This window comes from Lupinus angustifolius, chromosome LG01 (genome assembly GCF_001865875.1).
Source record: "Lupinus angustifolius cultivar Tanjil chromosome LG01, LupAngTanjil_v1.0, whole genome shotgun sequence".
Lineage (NCBI taxonomy): Eukaryota > Viridiplantae > Streptophyta > Magnoliopsida > Fabales > Fabaceae > Lupinus > Lupinus angustifolius.
This window is the reverse complement of record NC_032009.1, coordinates 19457206-19474161: the sequence shown is the minus strand read 5'-3', so window position 1 is coordinate 19474161 and position 16956 is coordinate 19457206. Positions and strand designations below refer to the sequence as shown.

General features: G+C 31.3%; 4 protein-coding genes across 6 annotated transcripts; 1 reads left to right on the top strand and 3 right to left on the bottom strand.

Moving 5' to 3' along the window:
* On the bottom strand, window positions 1200–4140 carry LOC109351637. 3 transcript variants are annotated; one of them, XM_019593178.1, is made up of 5 exons: window positions 3886–4140; window positions 3681–3778; window positions 2443–2540; window positions 1876–2058; window positions 1200–1729 (listed from the first exon to the last, which is right to left on the bottom strand). In XM_019593178.1, exons 1-4 carry the CDS (start codon window positions 4094–4096, stop codon window positions 1917–1919), a joined length of 549 nt encoding a protein of 182 aa, XP_019448723.1. In that variant the 5' UTR covers window positions 4097–4140; the 3' UTR covers window positions 1200–1729; window positions 1876–1916. The 3 variants fall into 3 exon arrangements, with proteins under 3 accessions (XP_019448723.1, XP_019448716.1, XP_019448732.1); XM_019593171.1 differs by having other exon boundaries at window positions 1200–1725; XM_019593187.1 differs by having other exon boundaries at window positions 1200–1731; window positions 1886–2058.
* Window positions 6877–9705, top strand: LOC109351616 (BTB/POZ domain-containing protein At5g48800-like). The gene is made up of 4 exons (XM_019593133.1): window positions 6877–7190; window positions 7561–7627; window positions 7738–8904; window positions 9143–9705. Exons 1-4 carry the CDS (start codon window positions 7111–7113, stop codon window positions 9677–9679), a joined length of 1851 nt encoding a protein of 616 aa, XP_019448678.1. The 5' UTR covers window positions 6877–7110; the 3' UTR covers window positions 9680–9705.
* LOC109351655 (cytochrome b5-like) lies at window positions 10656–12710 on the bottom strand. Its single transcript, XM_019593197.1, has 3 exons — window positions 12573–12710; window positions 11290–11356; window positions 10656–11176 (listed from the first exon to the last, which is right to left on the bottom strand). The coding sequence occupies exons 1-3, from the start codon at window positions 12654–12656 to the stop codon at window positions 10923–10925; spliced, it is 405 nt and encodes a 134-aa protein (XP_019448742.1). The 5' UTR covers window positions 12657–12710; the 3' UTR covers window positions 10656–10922.
* LOC109351631 (protein SULFUR DEFICIENCY-INDUCED 1-like) lies at window positions 13946–16956 on the bottom strand. The gene is made up of 4 exons (XM_019593160.1): window positions 16794–16956; window positions 15389–15601; window positions 14651–14806; window positions 13946–14533 (listed from the first exon to the last, which is right to left on the bottom strand). The coding sequence occupies exons 1-4, from the start codon at window positions 16899–16901 to the stop codon at window positions 14126–14128; spliced, it is 885 nt and encodes a 294-aa protein (XP_019448705.1). The 5' UTR covers window positions 16902–16956; the 3' UTR covers window positions 13946–14125.

Below are 16956 nucleotides of genomic sequence, written 5' to 3'. Positions count from 1 at the left end.
TATATCCTCCAACCACTAAGAATATGACGTATACTATTTTGTTTAGTTTTTAGAAATACTTTTGTAGAAAATGATTAAATATGATATATTATAATTTTAGTGGCTGAATGAGATAACTTACCTCTTTATATTATGAGATACTTTATTCTTATGATATATACACTATACAATAATTAAATAATATTCAAATTTAAATGAAGACAACATACTCAAAATCTCTGCATGTAGCCCTTACATATTTTGCATCCAATACAGTTTTCATTCACGGCAACATGAGCGAGCAAGATACAAAAGGTGATTGCATAAGTTAAAAGTTAGAACACTTGATTTTGCAATCACCTTTTGTATCTCGGTTTACTCTCATTTTAAAAAATGAGAGTAAACCAGGATAAAATTGAATTTCGTATCTTTTTCTTGTATATTTTTTATTTTCGGCATGGTTATATTGTTTTTCATGTTTGGGCTTGTCTGCTATTTCATATTCACCCTGGTCTAATATGACCCATATTCTAATATTGTGAATCAATGACATCACCAATATTAGAATTTATTTATTTGTTCTTAATAGGTTGTGATTTAAGAGAAAAATATTGGATAATTTTTAGTCTGGAATTTTGTTGTGATATTGATTAATGAGAAATATTTTCAACCCTGTACAATTTGTCATATATTAATTTTTTTATTAGAGTGTTTATTTATTTAATTTATTTTTATAACATAACAATCTATTGTTCTAAATAATCGATTAATTTATAAAAGTGATAATACTCTAAAAGACTCTTATTTGTTTAACTCCATCAACAGTCTTTTGTATTGCATTTTTCCAACTCAATTATTTGGACTATTGTTTTTTAGATTTTTTCAAAATTGATTTTATTAAGTTAAAGTTTTTTAACACTAAAATTTGTTTCCACTTCAATTTCAATCTCAACCCAGAATTCAAGGCAGGGTATTACAAAAGAAGTCTCAGGAAGAATGAATAAGTTCAAAGCATCTCTTTGATCTAAGAAACACATTTTCTGGTAATATGCTGTCAATGTAATCAAGAGTTACCAACTGTTAAAGGACTCCGGATCCTCTGTCCCTTAGAGTTCCTGTCCTTGTATCCCGGCCCAATCCCTCTTTGCCAACAACCTGTTAAAAGACCCCCTTTAGTGGCAATATCAATTTCATTTAACTAGATCAAACTATATACATTCTTCAAATAATGTATGGCTATCATTACTACAAACCTTAATCATATTAGAGGCAAGACTTGGAAGGACACATGTCTAATAGTGTTCAATGAACATAAACAATATCGATTATTCATACGTCTCCATGCAAGTCTTACCCTCATATTAGAACATTCTAACAAATAAACTGTGGGAAAACAATTCTCAAACATTTTTGTTCATGCCATGTCCAGAACCACTGTAGTCATACTATCCGTTGATCCAACGTATGTTTACCAGTTTTTTTTTTTGGTCTACCAAGATAGGAATGAGGAGATAGGAGAAATATCAGAAACCAAACAATACCGAATTTTACAATTTTCTTTTTGTCAATGACAGCATGTTCAACAGAATCAAGGCAGACCGAGTTGTGTAGCAGAGTGATTCAGTTGCGAACTTTTTTGGATCGGTAAATTGATTTTGCCTGGGGTTTCGAACATTTCAGTGACAGAAGTAATTTGCTTCTATGCCGAAGAACCATCTTTAGTTTTTTGTAAAGATCCAGAATTGTCTGTCTGCAAATATGTCAAGAATCAACTAAACTCAATAGGTACAAGTTGACAGCTAATACTTGAATTTAGCTTCAAAACAATATCTACTAAAAGAATGCATTTTTAAATCTTCAAATTTAATACTGTTTCATCATAAAAGAAATTAATACCTGTTCTATTCATGCTACCAACCAAAACACATGCTTTCATTCTATGACGGTGGAAGGGACTCTATAAAACAACCAGGTTTTGCTTCTGCCATTTCAATTTCATTAGGATTGTTATCTGAAGATTTCTCATCTTCCGTTGCCATCCTTTTCAGTTTCTCCTGTTGTATAGCGCGTAGCTCATATCTGATTAGAAACAAATGGGGGTCATATTTCGTCAAAATATACCATAGACCTTTTCTTCCACTCTTTGTTGATTTGATGTGCAGTATGTGCAAGTGTGAGCATTACAATTGTGTGTGCACAAAATATGAGGAGAGAGGAACAAAGAAAGACAAATTCGGAAAAACTTTGTAACTGCATACTTGAGGTTCATGCACTCTTCCTCCGGATTCTGTATTACTCAGACCAAATCCAGAGATGACCTTAGCAATAAAATTCATCTCTTACAATATTTAGTCTGATCCAGTTCTATTAAACACAATATTTTGAAGAGTTTCACATGGGGAACTTCACTTTTCATTTGTAAACATTGTCATGCAATAATTAGCAAGAATTTACAAAACTTACTCGAAAACATGACTCCTGGCAAGCTTAAAGTATATTTTCCAAAATTGCTTTTCCTTTAAATGGCGGGGACAGAGTACAAATCTCAGTTGAGCAATTTCCTGGAATATAATCAAACAAGAATAGCTTAAAATGCTAATGGTAGTATGGTACTGCTTTTATTTTTCCATTCCCGTCACGCCCTGCTATAAGATTATTAGCATCAATAGTCTTTTAGAATAAGTTAAATCAAAAAGTGGGTTATACGCACATGCAAATAGGCACCAGCGACAGCACTCAAGGAGAACCTACCATTACCAGAAAGAGTTGATAAAGCTAAGAATAAAAGCAGCGAAATATATTGAAAGCTTCTCTGATCAAGCACACAACTCATGGCAATAATGATTAAAAACTTACTTTATATCTAGGAGTACAGATAAAGATTTACATCTGAGACAATTTTATGACTTCAAACATCAATTATAAAGTCATTTAAGAAATCAACAAAGACTTATTATGTAAAGCAAAAGGAAATCGAGAGAAGCTAATTGAAGGAGAGAGTAGAGAAACTAAAGTGTTTATTTCTTTAACTTATTGATTACAGTTGCGGCATGGTATTTGAATAACCGAAATCCTAACTTCCTAACTACCACTGCTGACTCGGCAAGGGATGGGTGCAATGCCTTGCACACTGCAATCTACTGAATCACGGTGTGTAAATAGTTCTTATGACTATAGGCTTGCTACTCTAATATATTTTCCTAGCTATTAGATTCCAATTTCGCACAGTCTCCATTTGTATTGCCTAATCAACTAACTCCCTCAACCTCAACTTTCAGGGAATCTTACGGGAAAATGATGTCCAAACTCTAAAAAAATGTGCAGCAGCTTCAAGGCTTTAAAATCTCATGATATTATGCTCTTATAAACACACTCTCATTATTTGTTACATTCACATTTCACAGTTAGGGAGCTACCTACAATAAACTACATATAATTTTAGGCATGAATAACCCTTTAACTCAGAAGCAAAGAGCGCCTCATTATGTGAGGCTCCCACCTTAGTGGTGGAGTTTGGGGATGATAGGCTTACAGAGCCTTACCCCGTAAGTGGATAGACTGTTTCCGGGATTTGAACCAATGATCTCCAAGTCAGTCGACATCAACATTACATTACCATTACACCGAGTGATTCCGAAAAATTAATTTATGAGAAATGTATAATTCTGAACTAATCCAAAGAAACAAAATTGAAAACAAACCTTGACTCTTGAGAGAATGAGGATTGCATGTTTCTCTTGCCACTGAGAGAGATCCTTTAGAACTTTGGTTGAAGTTGATTCACTTTCTTCATATTCATCTGTATAACAACGTAAAAACACAATCTTTAAACCAAATGAATGAACAAGATCAAAAAATTAAAAATTAAAAAAGAGCAAAATATTGAGAAAATTAAAAAAGGTGAACCTTGGAGAGGGAAATTCTTAAAAGTTTCAAGGGTGAAGGACTTGACGTGGTTGATTAATTGTTGAGTAATCCCATATATGCATTCTTCTTCTTCTTCTTCATTTTGTTTGGATTTTGATTTTGATTTTGATTTTGATTGTGATTGTGATTGGGGATTTAGGGTTTTGGAAATTGTTGAAGTTCTTGAAAGGTTGCGTCTAAGCCACTCCATGATTCGCTTGATTTTCTTCTACAATGGTAGTAGTGTAACCATTATGGATTTCAACATATTCATCAAGCTCGACAAAATGCAATTAATGTGATCTATTTTTATTGTTAGTAACAACCTCAATATCAAAAATAATTAATTTCTTATCCAAAAAAATAATATCATATTATGACAAAAATATTAGATTCAATCCTACAAGCTGAAAGAGTTTGGATTTTTTAATATACTAATTTTTTATTTGTACCATTAAGAGTATCCTCATTTTGTGACTAAGAAACTAATCATATATGACATCAATAGACCAATACATTTTTAGTAGTTAATAGAATAGTTTAACCATAACATCATAATCTTAAAGGATTTAATATGTGGATGATATTATAAGTGTTTTTTACACTTTAGTAAATCATCTACCATTCATATGTTAATTATTTACTTTCCAATGATTTGAATTAGTACAGAGAAATCTAATAGTTTGAATTAGTGAGTAAATTTTAACCATTGATTTTCCTATAATCAATGGTTAAGATATGAAGTAGTTTTTTTTCCATTTACTCTTGGAATAAGTGGATCACTTCCCATAAAAATATTTACTCATATTCAATATTAACATGGTGTATGATTAATTCATAATTATGTACCTAAAAAAGGATCAATTCATAATTATGTACCTAAAAAGGATCAATTCATAATTCAAGACATGGATGAATATCATTCCAAAATAAAGAATAGACACAATGATCTGATTATCAAAGGATAATTCAAAATGGATAATTCTTTATAAGATATGATTAAAAAAATTGGTACTACTAAAAGTATCGCTTCACACTTTTGGTAAAAAATTAATCTTTTTTTAGATTCGTAGTTGTTCCTTTCAATAAATATCACTCTCAAGAATCGAACTTTCAACTCTAAAATCCAACGGAGATTTACATCATTATACCAAGGCTAGATATGATAAATTAATATAGGATAAATTCTCAAGATGACACTTCTTCCTCCCTCTACTCTACTTCAAGTTATCTATAGTAATTATTGACTATTCAAAAAAATATAAATAAATGATTAATAATATATTAATTGTGTATAAATCTTTACATCAATATATAAATATTACATTGATCTTTTACTAATAAATAAAAGGCATAATTCTTGTGATGATTAAAGCACATTGTTATCTCTTTGAGTCCATAAAAAATCAAATAAAAAATGAATTCAAACCTTGGTGACAAAGCATCATTATTTGCTCAAAAACATAATGATGAAATTTGGAGCAAAAGGGATTGCAACTTTGTTCATTAAACTTTACTACATCCTTTTTGTCCAAGATGAAGATGGAAATAACAAAATAAATAAGGAGTAATGATGTATTTCCATTTCTCAAAAAATTTAATGGGCACAAAACAATTTTAAAATCTAAAAAATATAAAAATATAAGTCAAATTAATCAAATTAGTCATACTTATCTCATCATACGGTAGATAATTTATCTTCTCCATCTAGTAAAAGAATGACACATATACTATTTTATCTAGTTTTAAAAATATTTTTGTAGAAAATAATTAAATATGACACATAATATAATTTTAATGACCGAAAGAAACAACTTATATTTTTATACTAGAAGATATTTTAGATAAATCAAATTAGAACCTTACATAATTAAAAAAAACAATATGACAAACTGAACATAGAATGATTTTTAGAAATAATGGGTAATATGACAAAAACTGTGAAAAGCAGGTTTAACAACTTTTGGTCTGCCTTTCATTTATGTTCCTTGGATCAATATTTTTTTTACTTTTTTGCTTTTAAGTAACCAATAGGAAATATAAAAAGCCATTGTCCCTTCTTTTGCCTTAATGATAAAAAAACCATTGTCCCTTCTTTTGCTTTTAAGTAACCAATAGGAAATATGAAAAGCACATAACCAGAAAAAATAAAAGAAAAAGATATATGTCAATGTATGAGTTTTACATATTATTGATGTTCAGTCGGTGTTGACTTATCAGAAAAAATAATCTAAATAAATGGTAGATAATATAATATCTATGTATAAATCTTTATACTAACTATTTATATATTTTACACTAAAAAATAATAGTACCCACTATGTCACCTCAAACACAAAGAGATCAATATATTATATATTGACAATATTGCCCAAATCTTTTCTTCAATATACTATTGCTGAGTATTATCATTAACAAAAAAAAATTTATAAGAGATTAATTGCAAAAACATTGTCTCTTTACATGTGGAATAGTAATAGATAAAGAAAAGGATACAATTGAAATTTTATATACTAAAAAACAAGACTATCATGCTATGTTTTTAACATATAAGCATGACAGCCTGCATATAAACATGCATGTATATGTTAATTTTGTCCTTATATTAGTAAATTATATAAAATTGACAAAGTTATTATTCATGTTAATTTCATTAATCTTAGGAATAAAGTAATAGGCATACAAATTTGAATAATCTAAATTCTAGAGTATAATATATTAGTCCCACTTTTTCAATTTATGACAAAAATTACTCACAATATAATATTTTATTCATTAATAATTTATTTACGAGTAATATATGTTAGTTACGAGGATCTATAACTAATTTTATAGGAAGATATATCAGTATCAGAGATATTATCACATTACAACTCCTTTATATGAACCAACAAGATGTTGGTCTAGCAAAAAGTTAAAGATTCGATTTTTGAGAGTAATATCCACGAACCCTGAAAGGGATTAGTTCCACTAGTAGAGGGAAACTCCTTTATCTGAGTAGACAAATGTGTTGATTGAGGCGTGCATATTTAGCTTGATTACATTGAGAAACAAAGTATGACCCACATAAAGACAGGTCCACTTCTCTGGACAATTGCAATCTATGCATTCAACTAAAATGGCTAAGGAACTTCTTCAACAAAAACTTAGTCTCTATCTCTTTCTTCACTTCCTTAAACCCACTATTACTATACTTTTACCCTTTCATTTCACTCCTCATTCTCTATGGACCGTACTCACAAGCATCAACACCATCAGCACCAGTTTTCCTTGGCCAACAGTGCCCACCAAAGATGCAATGAATGGTTTGTTTCATGTTTTTTATGTTTTGAGTTTTGCATGCTTGTGTTTGTTGAAGTTCAAGGTTGTTGTCTTGTTGAGTTTTTCTTGTATTTGTAGTAAAAATAAGAATTTTTACTTGTAGGGTGAGTTTCTTTTTGTTCATATGTTGTTTTTGTTGTCTATTTTATTACTATCATGGGCAAGGTTTTAAATTATGGTAGTAGGGTGTATATGAAAATTGCACGAAAATACGATTTCGAAGACTTCCTAAACTTTAGCATCGTGGCTTGCGGTTGTGGTCACGAGTGCAGATTTAAAAACTTGATCATGGGCATTGAGTTGTTTTTGCTTTGTGTAATCATTTCTTTTGATTTGATCATTAATCTTTTGTAGGATTTTTCGGGATGTGCCAAGTGATATAACTATAGAAGTGAATGGAGTAACATTTTCATTGCACAAGGCAAGTACCTACTTAGTTTGATTTTATTATGAGACTTAATAGTGTGATGATAAAAATTATGCACAAGTTTCCCTCATCATTGTTCTAATTTGTATTACTTTTGTCCGAAGTTTCCTCTTGTTTCGCGAAGTGGGCGAATTCGGAGGTTAGTAGCAGAACATAGGGATTCTGATATCTCAAGAGTTGAGCTTCTTAATCTACCAGGAGGTGCTGAATGCTTTGAGCTAGCAGCTAAATTTTGTTATGGTATCAACTTCGAGATTACACCCGCAAATGTTGCTCAGCTATGTTGTGTTTCTGAGTACCTAGAAATGACCGAAGATTTCTCAAAAGACAATCTTGGCTCACGCGCCGAGGAATATCTTGATAGTATTGTTTGCAAGAATCTTGAAATGTGTGTTGAAGTCTTGAAACAATGCGAAAGCCTACTTTCTCTTGCTGATGAATTAAAAGTAGTTAGCCGCTGCATCGATGCAATAGCCTCAAAAACTTGCGCAGAGCAAATAGCTTCGAGTTTCTCTAGATTAGAGTATAGCAGCTCAGGGAGGTTACACATGAGTAGACAAGCCAAATGTGATGGTGATTGGTGGATAGAGGATCTTTCTGTTATAAGAATTGACATGTATCAAAGAGTCATATCGGCCATGAAATGTCGCGGGGTTCATCCCGAGAGTATTGGTGCTTCTCTTGTGAGTTATGCAGAGAAAGAGTTGACAAAGAAATCTACCTTGTGGAATCCATCTAGCCAGACTAAACTTGATTCAAATTCCACTTCACATGAAAAGCTTGTGGTTGAGACAATTGTTAGCCTTTTGCCCGTTGAGAAACACGTTGTTCCGATCAGTTTCCTCTTCGGACTTCTAAGAAGTGCAGTGATGCTTGATTGCACAATTGCTTCCCGACACGACTTAGAAAGAAGGATTGGATCACAACTAGATATTGCAACGCTTGATGATATTTTGATTCCATCTTTCAAGCATGTGGGCGATACCTTATTCGACGTTGACACAGTTCATCGGATTTTGGTTAACTTCTGTCAGCAGGAAGATAGTGATGACGATTTAGACGATGCTTCTGTCTTTGAATCTTCTAGCCCTCATTCACCCTCCCAAACTGCATTAGTTAAAGTGGCGAGATTAGTGGACAACTACCTTGCCGAAATAGCCCCTGATGCAAACCTGAAGCTCTCCAAGTTTCTGATCATCGCAGAAACCTTACCAACACATGCACGAACCGTTCACGATGGACTATATCGAGCAATCGATATTTACTTAAAAGTATGTTTTATTATCTTTGCTTGATGAAGTATGCAACAATTTGCAATTTGCAGTAACAACTTTAAGGAGGGTATGGAGTAAAATTTACCTATCATTCATAAACTTTTCTAAGCTAATCAAACTTTATGTTATAAATATGATTTGTTTAATATAACTATCTATTCTCAAAACCTTCCATGTGACTTATAAATTTGTCTCTTCATTTTAATGTTGATGCTTATTGTAACTGCATTTTCAGGCTCATACAAGTTTATCAGATCTTGACAAGAAGAAACTATCGAAATTGATCGATTTCCAAAAGCTTTCTCAAGAAGCTGGAGCACATGCTGCACAAAATGAGCGCCTTCCTCTTCAATCAATAGTGCAAGTTCTATATTTCGAACAATTAAGACTTCGAAATTCTTTGTCTAGTTCTTACGGCGAAGATGAGCACAAGCCAACTATGCATCAGTCGTGGCGCATAAGCAGCGGTGCATTAAGTGCAGCAATGTCACCGAGGGACAACTATGCGTCATTGAGAAGAGAAAACCGTGAGCTAAAACTCGAGTTGGCTCGACTAAGAATGAGACTAAATGATCTAGAGAGGGACCATGTTTGTATGAAGAGAGACATGGCGAAGTCCGGTTCGCGTAAATTTATGAGTTCTTTTTCTAAAAGAATTGGTAAGCTTAGCTTATTTGGACATAGTTCTTCAAGAGGATCAAGTTCTCCCTCAAAGAATTCTCAAAGAACAGATTCAAAGGTGATTGATAGAACTTGTGCTAGCACAGAATAGGTAAAAAGTGTTAGTTTTTTTTATACTACTAAGGGTATTCTTATCTTTTTGGGTAAGGAACTAATCTCTTTCGTAATTGTTCGTGGCTACCCCTCCCAACAAGTGTCGCTTCAAAGAAGTATATGCTAGCTTTTTGATTGTTGTGTTAGCTTTGTTTGACTATATATCATATGTATAAACGTATATGTATGTTACAAGTTGTGTCCTATGTTACTGTGTCATATATTATTCATATCTAATTATCATTGATATAGTCATTTTACATCGACAATGTATAGATATTACACTCAATAATATAATGGCTTGTTGATAACCCACATCTTATTAAAAATATTAAAAGTTGAATGGTTCAATATTTAAAGTTACCTAAAGATTGAATTAATTAAGAAGATTTAGTGAATAATAATTACAATATTACTTTTGTATCCATCAAACATGAAATTATTTATATTAAGGTTCAATTGTTGTATCATCTAAAACACTTCACATTACACCTGAAGAATTTTGTATTAGGTTTAATCCGTTTAAAGATTAAACTGTCCAATTGGATCGGATAATTTCATATATAATTATATATAAACGCAAAAATTTTATAATTAATAATTATATACAATTATATTAAGTTAATGTATCTCCATCTTTTTTAACCTGAGTAAAACAACATAAAAAGCAATGTTCTATTTTTATTTTATTTTAACTGAAACGTTCAGTTTACTTTCCGGATCATTCCAATTTAAACGGATTTAGCACAATCGAACCGGAATTTCCTCAGTTCAAAGCATATTTGATTAAGACTACAAATCAGCGCCGTTTTCAAGTCTAGTTAACGATCAGATGGGTAGGACCGCCCGATCCTCGCACTACACGGTCCCCCTGGCCTAAAGAAATAAAAACTTTGCCTATAGAACATAATCATTAGGCTACAAGATCACTAGCATGCTCATCTAATTCTTTACCAAAAGAGATCATGAAAATGGATCCAAACAATAATATGCTTCCAACATATATTATTTTCAACTAGTTTATCAAGAATCAATTAAGTTTCAAAAGTTTGAAATGCAGAAAATGTTCCTGAAGCATGTCAATTGTGAAAGACAATGTAAAATTTAACAGCATATCACACTAACATATATTCGCAACCCCTCATAACTATAGTTCAAAAAGAATGAAAAGAGCAAGGGGTTTTCAACATTAACATATTATTGCACATTCCTATACTCAAGCTCTCTTGCAGATCAAATGATTATGCCGATTTGGTGTAGAAACGAACGGCGAATGCCAAACCCAAGATAAACAAGGGAATTAGAAACTGGAGGAGGTTGATGATGAACTGTGGTGTTTTGTCCTGATTATAGTGAGGCTGATTTGGAGAAGCGTTGTTGTTAACATTGGAAGAGATGGTTGATGTATCAATGTCTCCGACATAGAACTCTTCCAGCATGGCTTCGGCGCTAGAACTGTGACCAACATCATCGAAATCATCAGTTGCATCTTTACCTGTAAAGATATGGTTGTAGCTATCAGAAGGCGTTTACGAACATGTCACTTTCGTGAGACTATGAAGTATGAATAATTAGATGCAGTCGGAATTCGGAAACAATGCTGGATACCTGTGGAAGACAACAGGACATCATCACCACCAGGGTGGTCGTTTAAGAACTTCGTCACATTATAAACCTGTTCCAGAAAATTTTCATAAGGTAAAGGAAGATACCGATAAGAGGCAAGTACACAACATGGTACAATGGCATTGAATCCATTTAATCTCAAACATTCAAATCTACAAAATGGCACAATGACCGTTTTTAAGTCACAAAGGCACAACATGGTTCATTACTCCCCAGCATAAAATATGTGGTTTTCTTCAGTACGAGTATGGATAAATGTTATGCTTTTGCTCTCTTCTCTTCTATGTGTTCCGCTTCTTCTGAGTCACGCCTTACCATACTGGTTCGTAACCCACTGCTTTTTAGAACGCATAAGAACCGCGAAACGGTTCTCACGAACTGGTTTGTGGTACGCAGGAGGTATAAGCGAATTATGTGACTATGCTCAACAGATATGATCATGAACAATGACGACATGAAACAATTACCAACTATTCTTACATACATCTTATGACTATTTCAATGGAGAAAGACATTAAAATTGGGTATAGAAGACATGGAAACCGACAATATAAAGGTTGAGAAAATCAATTCACAATTTCAATATAAAACATGTTCACCTTGAAAGAATACAAATGAGAAAACATGTTTATATTTTACTTATTTCTAGATTAAAAAAGTCAACACTGAAGGAAAGAAGCACAACTTGAAAGTTCAATACCTCCTTTTTTCAAGACCAACCCTCCTTTTTCAAGACCAAATTTTCATTAAAGGTAGAATAAGATCAAAAAATCTAAAACCATTACAAAGAATTTAGATCTAAATAACCTCTACGAAGATTTAGTTTTTCGACAGAGCGCAATGTAGTCAACCCCACCTACTGGTAAAACCCGGAAAGGCTTTGGTAGTAGCTACTTATAAATCCTTGTCTTATTTCTGTAATGTGGTAAAAAGCTTTAACATTTCATTATGGAATCATGATTCTAAAACATGCCAACAAGTGAAAATTAACAATTCAAAAACTGTGATCTGAAAAAGCCTAAAAATCATATCTATACCCTTCACATAACATACAATTAAAACCATAAATTAGTACCTTAGAAGCAATTATAAGCATCAAAATAGCACTGCTATCATCAAAGTAACATAATAAAACCACTGCTAAAAATTAACACAATTTGGTCTATAAAAAAAACACCACAATTTCAAAAATCCCTTAAGATAGAATGGTTATGAAATTGAAAACCCATAAAGGAAAAATGAGAAAGAATGAAACTTTGCAATACCTTTCCACGAATAAGAAGCCAACAATCATTGGATTTATTGTGTTGAGCGATTTCAGCCAAAGTGAAAACCTTGTTGTTACTCATTGTTGTCAAGAGTTTAAACAAATAAAACCAAAATGTTTGTTGCTGACAATTTAACAACAATTGTTGGTTGGTGAGTGAGTCAAGGTTTTGTTTTGTATTTTTCGGTCAAATACAAACCCTACTTTGACCTTCTAGATGTTTTTATTTTTGTTTATTGTTTGTTTTTTAAAACATATTTTTGTGTGTCTTCCAACAAATATATTATTTCCCTCGATTCGGCGTTAGTCTAATGGTGTAAAGTCCAGTTAAATTTCTAGAACAATAAAATGTTAAGAGTTCAATTCCTGAAAGATATTAATTTCTTATCAAAAGGTGAGGATACTCCTAATAATACCAACAAAAAAATCCGTCAACTTTGTTAATGATATATAATATGATATAGAAAGATTTAATATCTTGACAGTATAAATATTTTTTAGATTTTTAGTAAATTATCTATTATTTATATATTAATCTGCATATATTTTAAACTCTATAAACACTATGAAATTAACATGTGTTAAGTGGAAAAAATTAGAAGAAGAAAAAAATTACATTAAAAACGACACATAGCAAAAATCTTTTTTATGACATGTGATGCTTGTATATGGTGGTTTGAAGAAAAAAATTTAATTATCGGACGTTCAAAAATTTCAAAACTTATGTATATATTGTTTATTTTGGTGTGGAGGAATATCTTTTATTTATTTATTTAAATCTAATTTTTATTTTAAATTCCATATAGCACAACTACCTATTTTGATAGGTTCTTGAAGTTTATTTGGCATAATCTTGCATTTAAATACATAAACCACTTTATTATTAACAATAAGTTTGTCCAGTGATGCAATCCCCTTTTAGATTTTTAGAATGACCAAAAAGTCAAATGTTCAATTCTTGTGAACTTATTAGAAGAACTACCACACATCCTGAAAGGAATTAGTTCCTTACACATAAAATGAAGAAATATCCTAAATAGTACCTAACTTAATTTTCATTTCTCTATAATTTGTATCCCTTATTGGTGACTTTTGTTAAAATGGTTAAGGAATAGCAAATTAAATAAAAAAGTTTGTATAGGAAAACTTAGTCAAGGCATCATTCTCCAATACATAGTTATCTTTTTCAATTACTAATCATTAGCCATAAGGTCATAATTAACAAAGTCATATATAAATGAATACATGATACAAAAGCAAGTCTTATTCTATTTTCCATACCCTTTTAAATAGAAAAAGAACATAGAAATACAAGACAACCCACATTCTATTTACACAAACCTAAAGGTAAAACACAAACACTAAACATAAGAAGAAAAAAAAAACAAAGGTTCGGTATAAGAGTTTTTTACATTGTCATTGCATCATCTACTATTTTTTCTCCATCTTCATTGACTCTTCATAAAAAAGTAATCAAAATGAAGGATGAATGATGCACTGACCGTGTATATATCTTTACACTGTCAGTGCATAAATATTACACTCTTCCTATTAGCATGCTAATTGATCTCTAAATGAAGAGATTTCCTCAAAGATGGGAAGCCTTTTTGATCTATTTGAGCCCCCAAATGCATTTAACACTTGATCAAGCCCTTTCATAAGCCCATCATCAAGGCCCAAAAGATCTACACTAAACTCTTGTTGGGGTATTTTATCATTCAATTCTTCAAGCAATTCATTAGCTCTTTTTCTTGATTTAGAATCACTTGACCCATTAATTTTTCCTTGTACAACATCATCAAGAATCAAACTTGCTTCTTCAAAACGAGATTGTTTTATGAGACATAAGACCAAGTTACAAGCCTTGTTAGCATCTGAATCTATCATTTGGGCTTTCTTGAACACAACCTCAGCCATCATGTAGTTTGTTTTTTGCATATAGGCCCATCCCAAGTTTCCCTGTAGTCAATTAAAAAAGAGAGAGTTTAATCGGCATAATCGTTCGTGTCGACATTTTTTACGTTGTCAATATATCATTCGTCATTCATGTTTAATTGAGTCAGCATTGTTATATACCAATAATCTTGCAGATTCTTGCTTGACGGATACTTGAAACTTCTTGCCATGAGAGCGAGCAGTCTTAGTAGGTTTTCCATTAAAGGCCCCACCTTGGTATATCAACCTTAGTTTTCTCTTCAGCAATTCAATTTGCTCTTCCACTCTTCCACATTTCTGGGAAGTTACATTTAATTATCTAACTTATCAATTAAATTTCACATATCCTTATGAGACAAACACAAATTACAAAAATGTTATGTATATTAGATACACATATTCTCGACACTTTTCAGGTTTATAACATAAAATATATGTCTGACAAGTATCATGATAGTGTCAATATTTAGATGTATAGATAATAGTATTGAACAACATAGTAGTTCCCCAAAAGTAGTATTAATACGATGGAATTATTATTATATATGTATGTTGGGATTTGTGTTTTAAATTATAGTTGTAGTTGTGATTGCGATTATTGTGACCATTACAATTTGGATGGCAACAATCATAGTGTAAATTATTTTGCGATTAAAAAATTATTTTTGAATTCGACATAGGTCGATGCGATTCAAATGCGATCTGATGTGGTTGTGTTGCAACTTAATGAAACCGTATCATTTTAATTTGGTATCACACCATGATATGATAGGATTATGACGGTTACCAAGTGGTCTACCATTTGAACCACTTTTGGGACACTATTATAGTCTTGAGTAAATCCTTAACATAGAATAAGGAATTGAAGGACATATATACCTTGTAGAGGTCAATAAGGACATTATCAAGTGACTCTTGGGAATGTTTAGAACAAAGATGTCTAAATGATTTGATTGCTTCAATAGCTTCTTCAGCTCTATCTAATTGCTTCATCACAACAGCCATGTCTTTTAGGGCACTATCCACTTTATCTCCAACATTTATAGCCTTCCAAAACAATGTTATTGCTGTTTCAGGGTCTTTGTCTACTAGCTGAAATCATTTGCATTTTTAATTAATAATTATTATGCACTAAGATTATGCTATCAATTATACTCAAACAAAAACAATTTCAACAATTATCATCTTGATTATTGAAAAAAGTTATACAAATGAACGATGAGTGATGAACTGATTTATTCAGTCAGAAAAAACTATGCGATAAAAGTGTAATTTAAGGATGGTACAATATTAATTTTGAAATTTTGTTCATAGTTAAAAAATGAGAAGTAAAAACAAATGAAGGTTGATATGATATTATGAATAACTAAAAATGAAAAAGAAAACAAAAATAAAAATAAAAGGACCACTTTAATTTGGAATAAATTCTGAATCTTTAGAAGCTCCAGATCCGAATCTAGTATCAAGAAAGAATCAAGGAACTATATATTTGCTTACTGTTGTCAACCATAATAGTTGGACTATTCTAAGATTTTGCTTAGCTTATACATCAATTTAATCGGGTTCAAATAATCTCTAATACTAGTCAATTCAATATTAGAATATGAGGTAAACAATAATTAATTAATCTTAATATTATTTTTATTTATTTATAATTAAAAACTGGGACCCTTAATTTTATCTGTTGTATATTATCAGATGTTTGAAAAGTCATCCAATTTAAACTATTAAATAGGATAAATTATGGATATGTAAGAGCAATTACAACGGAAATAACACCTTCATTTTTATTTGGATGTCACACATTATTTTATAATTTATTACAACCTCATCAAATAACAATAACATCTACTTTTCCCTCTCACAATATAAAACATCATTCTTATTCTTATTTGGGTGTCACAATCTATTTCATTCTTAACCAAACATTCACATTTTTCGTTATTTTTCTTTGTTCTTATTTCTCTCTCATCATTCTTATTTAAGAATCAAACAAAAATATTCTTATTCTATTAAGAACAAAACAATAATATTTTTATTCCGTTAAGAACAACCTTAAGAGCAATCATTATAGTTGTTCTAATGAAATAGAGAGTATGTTAGAGAATACTCAACATCTTAAAAGAAGAAAAATGTGGTAATAATAAAAGAAAATAAGATATTTTCTAACATGTGTGTGACTATTTAAATGGTTTAAAGAAATAAGTTATTTTCTTATATGAGACGATACTTTATTCTATTATGTAATTCTGATAATGAAATTGATGTGGAAAAGGGTATATACCTGAGCATGTTTGGCTTTGACATAAGGACTATCTCCATAAGGTACCTTGTGAATAACATGATAAAGGTCATCATTTTTCCCTTTTGAGAATAAACTCTTCTTCAACATAATAACTCTCTCTTATGTTGTTACACATGTATCCTATGATGTCTAGTCATACATA

Excerpts from the sequence above, each read along its gene's own strand:
- LOC109351637 (XM_019593178.1), bottom strand. The coding sequence starts at position 4,096 with ATGGAGTGGCTTAGACGCAACCTTTCAAGAACTTCAACAATTTCCAAA. Across the intron at positions 3,779-3,885 it reads TAAGAATTTCCCTCTCCAAG|ATGAATATGAAGAAAGTGAA; the intron begins GTTCACCTTTTT and ends GTTGTTATACAG. Across the intron at positions 2,059-2,442 it reads GCCAGGAGTCATGTTTTCGA|ATATGAGCTACGCGCTATAC; the intron begins GTAAGTTTTGTA and ends GTTTCTAATCAG.
- LOC109351631 (XM_019593160.1), bottom strand. The coding sequence starts at position 16,901 with ATGTTGAAGAAGAGTTTATTCTCAAAAGGGAAAAATGATGACCTTTAT. Across the intron at positions 14,807-15,388 it reads TCCTTATTGACCTCTACAAG|AAATGTGGAAGAGTGGAAGA; the intron begins GTATATATGTCC and ends GTAACTTCCCAG. Across the intron at positions 14,534-14,650 it reads AAGAATCTGCAAGATTATTG|GGAAACTTGGGATGGGCCTA; the intron begins GTATATAACAAT and ends AATTGACTACAG.
- LOC109351616 (XM_019593133.1), top strand. The coding sequence starts at position 7,111 with ATGGACCGTACTCACAAGCATCAACACCATCAGCACCAGTTTTCCTTG. Across the intron at positions 7,628-7,737 it reads TAACATTTTCATTGCACAAG|TTTCCTCTTGTTTCGCGAAG; the intron begins GCAAGTACCTAC and ends TTTTGTCCGAAG. Across the intron at positions 8,905-9,142 it reads CAATCGATATTTACTTAAAA|GCTCATACAAGTTTATCAGA; the intron begins GTATGTTTTATT and ends CTGCATTTTCAG.
- LOC109351655 (XM_019593197.1), bottom strand. The coding sequence starts at position 12,656 with ATGAGTAACAACAAGGTTTTCACTTTGGCTGAAATCGCTCAACACAAT. Across the intron at positions 11,357-12,572 it reads GGCTTCTTATTCGTGGAAAG|GTTTATAATGTGACGAAGTT; the intron begins GTATTGCAAAGT and ends TTTCTGGAACAG. Across the intron at positions 11,177-11,289 it reads TGTCCTGTTGTCTTCCACAG|GTAAAGATGCAACTGATGAT; the intron begins GTATCCAGCATT and ends ATATCTTTACAG.